Source organism: Dermacentor andersoni, chromosome 2 (assembly GCF_023375885.2).
Source record: "Dermacentor andersoni chromosome 2, qqDerAnde1_hic_scaffold, whole genome shotgun sequence".
Lineage (NCBI taxonomy): Eukaryota > Metazoa > Arthropoda > Arachnida > Ixodida > Ixodidae > Dermacentor > Dermacentor andersoni.
This window is the reverse complement of record NC_092815.1, coordinates 159,075,993-159,087,742: the sequence shown is the minus strand read 5'-3', so window position 1 is coordinate 159,087,742 and position 11,750 is coordinate 159,075,993. Positions and strand designations below refer to the sequence as shown.

At 46.8% G+C, this 11,750-nt stretch overlaps 1 protein-coding gene across 1 annotated transcript; it reads left to right on the top strand.

Moving 5' to 3' along the window:
• Positions 1–4,630: 4,630 nt before the first annotated feature.
• LOC126540539 (uncharacterized) lies at positions 4,631–10,159 on the top strand. The gene is made up of 2 exons (XM_050187366.2): positions 4,631–4,939; positions 9,689–10,159. Exons 1-2 carry the CDS (start codon positions 4,778–4,780, stop codon positions 9,983–9,985), a joined length of 459 nt encoding a protein of 152 aa, XP_050043323.1. The 5' UTR covers positions 4,631–4,777; the 3' UTR covers positions 9,986–10,159.
• The last annotated feature ends 1,591 nt before the right edge of the window (positions 10,160–11,750 follow it).

Sequence of the window (11,750 nt, the reverse complement as noted above, 5' to 3'; positions counted from 1 at the left end):
TCCACTCCATGGATTTCCAGCAAAATGAGTGAGTGCATAGAGAAGGTGAGGTAAGTTTAAATGCTCACCATGGGGGTTTAGTTGGGGTAGCAAGGTGTGTAGAAGTATGGGAGTTTGGCAGGTTGCTGGCACCAATTTCTATGAGTGATCTTGTTGTTTGTGTCTATGTCAGTTATATAATACGAGGCGTCTTCTGAGGCCAGAAATATTGAAAAAAAAAACTCCTTATATTTGTGGAAATTCAGTATGTGCCCCTGGGGCTACTACGAGCACTTGGGGCCACTGGGTAGATGCAGCTCTCCAATGAACTTTTTTGACACAAACTTGTGTATGTACACTGGGTGTGTGCCACTGCATATGTGCCACTCTTTAATGAACCTCTTTGATGCTGACTTAGGTCATGGGGCATCACAACACAAACCTATGTAGCGACATCTGTGTATGCAAGTAAGTGTGAGCTGGAATTGTCTGCTTGGATTTTCTTTCCCTGACGACGACTAGTCCCCTTGTTGAATTAACTTCAGCCTGAGATATCACCTGTTTGTCTACTGTTATCACATTATGCCCATTTTGCTGTGAACTTGTCATGTTCTCTAGCTGGCAAGCTTGAATTTCAGGTACTGCGCGCTAAGGAAATTGATTCAGAGTGGGTGGTACCACCTCTGCTTTTTCTTTGCAGCTGTGTGTTACATGAGAGAATAAGTTGTACGTAGATGTCTATTAGAAATAGCATAGGTATTCAAAGGTACTTTCATTATCTTCTAGATCATTGGTGCTGTCTGGCCTCCTTTGCATCATATTTTGTAGCATGCTTTTTACATGCAAAAACAAATGTGGCCTGTTCTAATGCATGCAAGGACTGCCCAATAGCTCATGATGTTTTGAGCCGCTGAATTTCAGTCTTGGCTGCACTTGTGGATTTTCAACTGTACTGAAGCTTGCAATATGCTTGAATTTCCTGTCAAACTGGTTTGCTTGTATGTATCCAATTTATTGAATTATTTCACTTTCATTATGCTAATAGTCATTGATTGTACTATCATGCTGGCACATTTGATTCTGGAACTGCAATAAATTTCCAGACATTTTATTGCTTTGTCATGGTTTTTGCACTCGTCAGACACAATCTACTAAACACACACACAAAAAGAACTCCCTTCAACCTCGTAAAATTCCCAAAAAGTGCATAATAAACTCCCAGACCTACCTGTAAAAGCTCTAATAAGGAGCTAAAATGCACTCCCAAAACATCTGTTTAAACCTCCCTTAGTAAAACAGCTCCCTAAAGCTGTAAAAATTCACTCCCAAGCATTCTCCTATATGTTCCCATAAAAAGCAAAAATCGAACTCTCAAAACTATCCATAAGTGCTCCCTTAAGCAGAGCTCCCAAAATATGGGGACGGTTGCTCCCAGGTTTACACCTAAGCACTCCTAGAAGGAGGTAAAATAATTTCCCAAAGGTATCCTTCAAAACGCCCTTAAGAAGCCAAACGTTTCCGAAAATATGTACGTAAGAACTCCCATCGCTTCTCCTATAAATTCCCATAAGAAGCAAAATAAAATACCCATGTCAACTTGTAAAAGCTCCCAAAGCTCCTCATAAGAACTTCCATAGTTCTGGTGTTCAAAAGAGGAATGAAAAACTCCCAACGTTCCCCATATAGACTCCTGCAACCACTCGGGGGTTGGTGTTCAAAGGAGAATTAAAAACCTCCCATAATTCTCCATATAGACTCCTGCAACCACTCAGGGGTTGGTGTTCAAAGGAGAATTAAAAAACTCCCATAATTCCCCATATAGACTCCTGCAACCACTCAGGGGTTGGTGTTCAAAGGAGAATTAAAAAACTCCCATAATTCCCCATAACACCACCAAACACAAGGGTGTGAAAAAAAACTCCGTTCGAATGGAGGATATTGTCCTCCCTTAAGGGCTGAAGTTATGCAACGAGGCCAAAACTCCCTAAAAGGGTCAAACCTGTTTACAGTGTACAGCTTCAAGGCTGCTGCAGATACCTTGGCCATCTGCCAGTAGCGAACGAAACTGGTGTAAATTTGTTTGGAGATGTTCATAACAAGCCTCGCAACAGGCTCGCAAGTAAACTTGTTCTAAAACTTGTCTACGTACAGTCAAATTGGAATGTGGAAGCATTCATGATCGATTTTAGAGAGAATGCTTCCAGCGAGAGTGACTCGGACACATTTTTTTTCCTTTATCAGATTAGCAATACAGTGAAACGCCTTTATAACGAAAATTATTTGCTGTAGAGGTAACTTCGTTGTCAAGGTGCTGCACCAAACAGCTGTCATTTAAAATGGACAGAATTGCGCCGTCAAAGCTGCCTCACAAGCAGCTTTGTCGGCACATTTATTGCTTAGGAGGTTGCAGTGTCCAGGTAGCAACTGCAACTATAATACAATGTCGTGGCCTCTGTCCACCCCTTTAAGGTAGCGTAATCGTATCTCTGCTACCAATTGTTCATGTAGCCTGCCACGCAGAGCTGATAATAATGCAGGGCTGCCTTTGAATCACAGAATATAGCCCATTGATTTCATGACTGTTGGTGCACATAAAGCACTGCGCTACGGAGGGCTGCAAGTTCAGACCCTGTCGGTGTTGTGACGTGGGTGATCTTGAACTTCTTACAGAATGATGTCAACAGCATAACTACCGCAGAATTAGAGCTGGTTAGAGTCGGAGAGCTATCTGTATAAATGTGAACTCGATTGGAGTAGGAATCATGCAGTAGATGTAGAGCGGCTTGATTCAGGGCACAAGTTGGCAAGTCTGATTTCTTTTTAACTCCTGGAAGGGAAAGCCGCACTTGTGGCTGCCGGAGACACCACAGGTGCGCACGTGGAAGAATGTATGATGGAGTCGGAAGAAACGAATGGGATTCGCGGGCCTCTTCGAGTGGAGCGCGGAGTTGCTTGCGGCGCTTTGCCCAAAAAGATTTAGGGGAATAGATTTCAGACCATCAGGCGGGGTCGCTTGGTGTGTAGCCAGCGCAAGCTAACGAATGAGCTTGCTTATCGTGTTCTATCTCCTGATGGCCAGGGTGATATCCAGAGGACGCAGAGGTTTGGATGGGAGGACGCGAGGGTGTTTAGATTAGCACGAAGGTGGCAGGGAAGAAAATTAAGGGTGTGATACCGGTGTACATCTTGACAGTCGGTTCATATGGTAAGTGTGTCGGTGTCGTTTCCGGGTTGACAGATGGCGTCTGCAATGGCATCCATGGCGGTTGCCGCGTTTGTATAAGAAACTGTAAACGCGTTTTAAGCGGAGTCGATGACATGTATTTTACTCTTCCTTCTCGACGGGAAGTCCTGATAAGTGAACCTTCGATTTCTAATGGTATTTGCAACTACATCCTGATGCACAACACCTCCCATGCACAGGGCCAAGTGTGCCGCTTCTGCGACGGCAACATTTCATTTAGAAATAATTTTTCAGTGCACACGACAAATTAGCTACAATGCGGTGTGCGCAGTTTAAGACAAGTAGCGAAATAAGGCACGCCCACAAAGCAACGAAGCACAGACCATTTTCAATCAGCCTCTAAAATAAGCGACTGCTTACTTGAATACCTCCAGCGAGTTCAGCTATCGTACGTAACACATGTGGCGCCGCGAAAAGTTGGACCGTACACATTTACAGTAGAATTGTTTAATATCATGCAGCCTTGTATTAGCAGGTCTATGTGCTGAGAGATACCTAAGAACTAACTACGTTTATGCAGCTATTCTACCGAAATATTGAACTTGACTATGAAGAAGAGGCGTGCGCTCAGTGACAAACCTTGTGGGTCAAAAAGTGCTGGTGTGCTCGAGCCAGCATTGAACCGCGAGCGATTTTTGCGCGCAGATGTTCTGGACTGCCCGTTGTGCAATGAGCGTTTAGCGAATGAAAAACTGTCGAGAGAGCTGGTGGCCTCACGTGAATGAAGAAGTCGACAAAATTCTGTGCTTGGTGTGACGGACAGCAAAGCGCACGTAGTTCAACTGACACACCAGAATATCCCATTATATTCTGCCTAACATAGTATACGATTACAGACGCTAAGTATCTGCCAAATTGAGATTGTTGCATCTAGGTAGACCAGACGAGCATATTAATAAAAGAATGTGAACCTTGACAACGCTTATGCCGACCTCGTTAAATAAATTTAAATTGCTTTTAAATTCAAGTGATGCGTTGAATGGGTGCCAATAGAAGGGAAACGCAGTTGAGAACGGCAGAAGACTAGGTGGGATGATGAAATTAAGAAATTCGCAGGCCCTAGTTGGAATCGGTTGGCGCAGGACAGGGGTAACTGGAGATAGCAGGCAGAAGCCTTCGTCCTGCAGTGGACATGAAATACGCTGATGACGATGATGACAATGACACGTTGAAGAACAGAAACTCCTCATGTTTTGTCCGCGAATGTGGTCTTTTCTATCATTTTTTCAAAATTATTTCCAGCGCTTACACAACCTTTTGCAGGCTTCGTTTTCCACGTGGCGGTAGTACACCACGTGGAAAACTTGTGCAGGCGCTGTTCTTAGTCAAGAAAAGCGCTATTCTGTGAAAAACATGGTAATTAGTTATATTACGATCATCTGCGCACCTTCTGGGCCTGATTTTTAGTTAATGTTTGTGGGTTGTTTTGTGCGTAAGCTATGTAGAGTTAACCTGAGCATTTCCTTCCCGAAAGAGATGTACATGTAGAAAGAAAAGGAAGACGAAGAACACTGTCGCCTCCGGGTGATCGAATCGGTCACGAGCCCCTTCACGATGTCCTTCGATGCCGAGTCCCCTCGACGAACAGGCGACGGAGATGGCGCGGCTTCCATCGGCGACGCTGCGCCACCTGCTCCCGCGCCGACGGGGCGCCGCGAGAAGCCCCGAGCTCCTCCGGTGACAGTGCAGCCAGTGCTGTACAGCAGCGCGCTGGCCGTAAGTTTCCCATGCTGTTCTCGAGCACAAAACTGCATGATGTAAGGGCGGAATCTAACGGTACATTCGACTGTTCGTTTTCGAGTGCTGTACGGCGCTCTCGTGGTGCGGTTTACTTTGGGCTGGGCGTAAAATGGAACGCTCGGTACACATTCGCCCGGTTCAATCCGAGCGCCGCGCATTCATTTCGGACCACTTGGGGGCGCTTTCACCTTCTATCTGGGAGCTCGACCGAGATCCGACAGAATTCGGATCCCGTGGCCCCTTCAATTGCTCTGGGAGCAGGTGATCATTCGGCTTGGGCATGCTTTCTGGGGATCCAATGTCGAGAGCCCCTCGGCATCGCCTACTTTGCTCCGTTTGGTCGCCTTCTTCATTTCCTTCTAGCAACGTTAACTATAAGTGACATTATTACGCCACACGCAACTCTGTGGTATATGTTATTCCATTCAAGTTAAAGTGATGCGCTCGGGCGGAGCAAATGCCGGCATTATTTCTTCGCAAGTCTAGATCAACCTGCAGTTAACAGCCTTCCTTCTCTCCTACTCTACTTAGCCGAAATGCCCAGAAGGGATACCCACCATATGTTTGTTGATTTGAGCGCTCCTATAGCTGACCTCCGAGTGGAGCGGGTGACACGCGACACGAGGATCAAATTACAGATTACTATCTGAGATAAACCGCGCAAAGAAGTGGGAGTCAATTAGCGTCAGGTACGGGCAAGACAACGTTTATTCTATAACTATAGATAATTACGTCTCGAAAACAAAACAAAAAAATAAAAACATTCGGCGCGCCGACACAGGTTGCGGTGCTGGCAGTTCCTCGACATTTGTTGCCTACCGCACCGCCGCACGACGCTGTCGGCTTTCCCCGTCTCCGCAGGAAATTTGACAACTTCCCAGCAAGGAAACGGAAGAAAGAAAGGAAAGAAGGAAAGAAGGAAGGAAAGATAGAAAGGATGGCTGCGCCTTTCACTAGCCTCCTGACTACAGACCGTGGTGCAGCGCACGGCTGTATAGTGAGGAATAGCAGAAGAGACGCGTACGTTGTCCGCTACGGAGCTTAAAACCACACGCGGCTAATCGTACGCGCCTGGCTACGCGTCACGTGCCTGCGACGCCATGCGCGCTTGTGCTACGCGTCTAGCGAGAAGAGACGCGCAGGCCGTGCAAGCGTCAAGTAGGGCTGAGCGTACGCGACGGAAGTGGCTTGCCTGTGCACCGTAGTCACGTGGCCCACATGTAAACTTCCGGCGCGGATTTGCAGACAGGTTGTTGTTTCGGAATCCTGCCGAGACGCTGGGTATTACCGCTGGTTCCGTCGGTTACATGTCGCAGATAGACGATGGACACTACCAGTAGTGAACCGCTGGTCGCCTGCGTTGACGCTCGGCCTACACTTTGGTTGGCGAAACACAATCAACATAAGAATAAGCAGGTGACGAGGTGCTTGTTGGACGAGATGGCGAGCAATGTTGTGACCGATGCTGCCGTAATGGGCAAGTGCTCAAAATTTCTTACGGGTGTCATAGGCGGGGCATTTTCAATGGCGATCGAGCTCGATCGGGGTCAAATTTCGCGGTCGCGATTGCCTCTTTGGCCTCTGTTAAGAATAATGGAGCGCTATAACGTAAAACTATTCCAAACGTTTGTATTCCAATTCTGCAATCAGCCTACCGCGATTGGTCAAAAACATTTTTGGACTACCCCGTCACGAAAACCGCGATAGCTCCCCATCTGATATGACGTGTGCACACTGATTACGCATAATTTGACCGAACAAAACAAAAAATGGTTATTTCTGATTCGATGCCTTTTTCCCATTAGCCCTCGGCTATTGGTCAAAGGGTTTCGGGTTGCACCCACTTCACCACTTCACCTGCTTCTCACACGACGTCACAAAACCGCAAAAACTTACTGCGTCAAAGTGACGCGAACGCGTGAAAGATGTATTAATATGCCAAACAAAACTGAATTTTCTTCTGAATAGCTGCAGGCTGCCCCGTTCCGAAAGGAATAAAAGATGGCTGCCGCCGATCGCTCCGGCATTCGCTACTCGGCCCTGCCGGAGAGCATGTGTTTATTTGCGTATAATAAATCTTTTTGAGTGGCCGTGTAACGTTTTCGAGAACTTTCGGCACGTTTACGACCTCGTTCTGCCAACTCTTCTTTGCTGGGTATCCGTTTTAGCGTCATTCTTAAGCTTCCGTTGCATGCCGCCGCGATTGTCGACGAGCCACCGCAAGCTAAGTAAGAGAAAGCGGACCAATCGCAGACGCCGGCACCGCCCTCTTCATCCGGTTATCGATATTCAGTGCATTGGCTCGGCCCCATCGAATCTCTCTCCACTTGAGCATGCTCCTCGCCTCTTGTGAGCCAGTTAGATAAGACAAGCTGCTCAGTGCAGGCGATGTTATTCGTTTTTCAAGCAAACAAAGGTTACCTCCTATGAACGAGGGGAGCATTTGATTGGTTTGTTCAGACAACCCTGCGGGGGACCGCCCGATGCCTGCGTCGGCGGTTACGCAAATTCGACGTCAAGAGATTGGAATAAAAACATATTCGAATAGTTTTACGTTATACGGCCCATGCTTCCTAAAAAAAGAAAAGAAAAACGAACGCTTCTCGCTAAAGTAATTTGAGCAGCACTGCACGTGTAATGCAGCGCTAACTTGCGGATGTATCGTGTGGCTGCTCGCCCTTCCCTTCGCCACACGCGTAGGGACTCGGAGACGCGTAGGCCCACGTGTACACTTAGCGAGACGTATATTCCGCGCTCCGTGTGGTCGGTGCCTTGCAGGGAAGCTGCGTGAAAGGCTGTGTACTCACATAGCCTGAAAGTGGAATCGGGACTGTAGGAACAATCGGCACTTGTTTGCATGGCATGTTCACCCTTCACAGATTAAAGCGCTGTGTAGGTAGAATGCACAAACGTCAAGCACGACTATTTCTTGTACGCATGCAGGCTTTCTTTTTTTGTGTGTGTACGTTCGTGTGAATGATAAGCCCCGAAGTCATTGAATAGTGTATGAACTACCTAATCAATCTCACAAGAGAAGGAAGAGATTCTATACGCCAAGACGAATAATACTTTTTAGCCGCTACCGAATAAAATGCTTTAGAGTATCGCACCGCAAAATATTGTTGTGCAATCTTGATGCACAACAAATGCACCGCGTTGTGTGTTTACTCCGTGAACACGTGTATACGGGGTGATTCGTTTTAGCGTTAACGAAATTTTAAAAAGAATGATTAATGAGCCATTCCACTCCGTGAAGGTGGACGACAGGCGAAGCTGTTGAAAACCACCACCACAACTGCTGAGGGTGGTGTGCAATACTTTATGGCGTTAGAGTAATAGTAGGAATGGAAGTAATCATAAGTTTGACAGCATGCCACTGCCCAAAGCGGTGCTGCAACAAAATTGAAATCAGTTGCTAGGCTGTTTATATTATATACGAAAGTCTAGTGACGTCCCTCCCCACGTCACAAGTTGCCGTTGCCGCGGCATCTTGCGCTACAGTAATTTTTACCGGGAAACGTTTGCGGGGAGCACTACGTGCTTCGCATTGCTATCACGAGCGCCTTATCAATTATGTGGTTCAGATGCTTTTTTTTAGCTTGTTCTTTATTGAAATATATGATGTTCTGTATGTTGTATGCGTGGTTCCAAAGAATGTAAGCACTGTTCACTTCACTTTGTTGAGTGCTTGTAGCCTATGCCTTACGGGTCGTTGAGCCATTGGATCTTTCGCTTGCTGATGGTTGTATGAGCCATCGATGATGATAGTTTTGTTGACGGAGAGCAAAAATGCACGGAACCCTAGCCATGTACAGCTTCGCTGTAAAATCGCTCATGACAGGTAGCACAATTGTACTTCTTGAGGTATACCACCTTTTGAGGCACACAATATTTGCAAAAGAAAGCATAACGAGTACTCAAGCAATTAACAATATTTCGCTAATTAATTTCGCAACTTATTATATTACGGCACAATTAGCAATCTACAAATTGAAGCCGATGACTTCGAATATCGTAACCACGTGAACGAATTCTGAAGATGACACCAGATTTGAGACATGCGTTCCCAAAATTCGACGAAATGCATCGGTGTTCCATTCACTGTTGAGCTTCAATGTAATAAAAAAGGCGTGTTGGAAATAAAGTAAGTGAAAAAACAGTACAATTTCACTGTGGTTGTCTCAAAGGTGGTACCAGCTTCATAAATCGTTATTAGTGGATGTACCTTATGACATCACTGGTTTCATTTCGTGTTTTGCAATGTGCGAGAAAAAGTAATTAATAAAAAAGCTGATTATTGAAATTTTGCACATTAGCCAATGAGTAGTACTTGTACCTGGGCTTGTTGGTGTATAGTGTGTAAATATTAGGAGCGCAACGTTGAACACGGCCGAAGACAGGAAAAAGACAGGGCTCGTCCCGTCCCCTTTCTTCATCCGTGTTGCAGATTGCGTTCCTTTAGATTTACCGAATAGACAATTAGTATTATGATTTCCAGTTTAAGTAATGTCTGCCTGTTTGGGCAATCCAGCTCAATGAGTAAATTTCAGCTATATGCAACTGGCGATTTAAACAAAGAAACGTGTTAGCGTTAAATAAAACGCCCGCATATGAGCAGTTTTTCTGTTCCACCTGTCTTTAGAACATGCGAATCGGCAAATCGATATCCTATAAAGCGAAACAAACGTTACGCCGTTGCAGGACAGTCATTTCGAATTTTTTCAGGCCTTGGCGGCATCGTCGCCGCCGTCGGTAGAGTACGCAACGCCCGGCCGCGCACCCGCTTCGTCCGGCGACGGCGGCGACAATGGCGGCCGCAGGAGGCGGAGGACCAACAGCGACCGTCAGCGCTTGCGCGCGGAGATGCTGGCGCTCGCACGTTCCCCTGGCTGCTGGCGCCCCCTGCTGGTCTTCGTCTTCAGCCTGGTGATCGGGCTCACGCTGGCGCTGGCCGCCTACGGAATCAGGGGATCCCGCCTGGACGGTAGAGCGATGCCTCGGCGCGGGAACGGCACCTACTAGGATGCAGCAGGCGACCGCCGCAGCGGCTGCTGGCGCGCCGTGACCGCCCATGGTCAAGATGGTTAAAAATGCTTGGCCTAGACGAGCCTGCGCGCCATCAGCGTTCAGCTGTCGCGGCTTCTTTGTTTTTCTTCGAAATAATTTGTTTGTCGAAATAGTATTAAAGTTGATGAAATTGGCAATCTTGCGCGACTGCTTTTATTTGCCGCTGACTTGAGGCCTGCGGCGACGACTATGCAGGTGTTGCAGTCGACCGCATCAAGCAGTCAAGCGACGTCGGCGATCAGCGTGAAGGACCCATCTCAATCTTTTCACGCGCGTAAAGCCATGCATAACGTTTGCGCTTGTTCATTTGAAACACTGAATCGTGGCGTCTTTCAAAGGTCACGGATTTACGAGAGTGGTTATGGCTGGCGATAAACCTTTTGTGCGCTGACTGGTTACTCATTAATTAAAATTGTGGAATTTGTAGTCCCCAGTCCGCGCACTGTGTTGTGATAGAAGCCGTAGAGGCGGGCTTCACATGAATTCTCACCACCTCGAGTTCGATAATGCGCACCTAATGTTCGGTACATGAGTTTTTCCCTTCTGCAACCACCAGAATGCAGCCGCTGCTGCCAAAATTGAAACCGCGACATCGTGCTTGGCGGCGCAACGCCATACTAACTGAGCTACCATGGCGAACTGGTTAGACACGGCTTGCAAGAAGGGGTTAGGGGGAGGGAATGGAACGAGAAAGGAATTGTAATTGATCGGGCAGCGAAAGTCACTATTTTGATAGCTTGACTTCACTTTTGAGTCTTACTGCGAGCTTTTTGCAGCAGGCTTTTTATACCATGTAGGTAGTGCGCCTATCGGCTAGGGTTTGGAATGAAAGCCAATTGGCTGAAAATAATAAAAGAAGAAATCAATTCCTTGACGTTGTGTGGATGGAAAGGGGCTGAGACCTAGTATTTATTTATTTATTTATTTATTTATTTATCACAATACATGTGATCTATTGCGCCATAGTGTCAGAGGGCCTCGACAGTTTGTTGTCATATTTCTCCTCTACGTATATGGCCCTTTCGATACTGTCCGCTCTACAGTCTAAAAGATGTTTGATCGATTCCACAAGCCACCGTTGCCGCAACAAGGGGCTTGTAGTTTGTCCAAGGTGGTAGAGGAGGCTGCTTATATACGCCACTTTATGTTGCAGCCGACAGAAGAATGTCTCAAATTGCCGGGCTAGTCACTTTAGGCGATCTGACTGATGTTCAGAACCAATGTAATAAAGAAATTCATAGTGTTTGACGCGAGAAGACTAGGGTTTCTTACCCTCCTGAAGGCAAAAAATAAAGTGACTTCTGGCCACAATTACATAAATTCACTGAAGATATTGTCACAGTCGGTAATGTGGAAAGAAGACGACGCTGAACGGAGGTCTGGGAGACGACGAGGAAGTGTTTAGCAGTATCGATGCTCTACGCTTGTTGGCTCAGCCATTAAAAGCCACCTGTAAACAGACGAACGCTTCTTCCTTCCCGTAACATCATTGGTGGAGGTGCGGGGTAATCACTTGAGCAAGACGGAGCTCCGCAGCGGGCGTAACCTGGCCGCCATGTCATCCGAAGGAGAGAGTTCAACCGCGGCTCCGTCGTCGCCACCGACGGTCATCCTGACCCAGTCTCGCGACCCTGGCATGTTTTCCGGGATTGACAACGTTGACGTCGATGACTGGTTACAGAATTATGAACGGGTCAGCGCACACAACAGGTGGGATAAC

Bases quoted from the DNA above. Each gene is read 5' to 3' on its own strand.
- LOC126540539 (XM_050187366.2), top strand. From the start codon at position 4,778: ATGTCCTTCGATGCCGAGTCCCCTCGACGAACAGGCGACGGAGATGGC. The intron at 4,940-9,688 runs GTAAGTTTCCCA...GAATTTTTTCAG, and splicing joins TGTACAGCAGCGCGCTGGCC to GCCTTGGCGGCATCGTCGCC.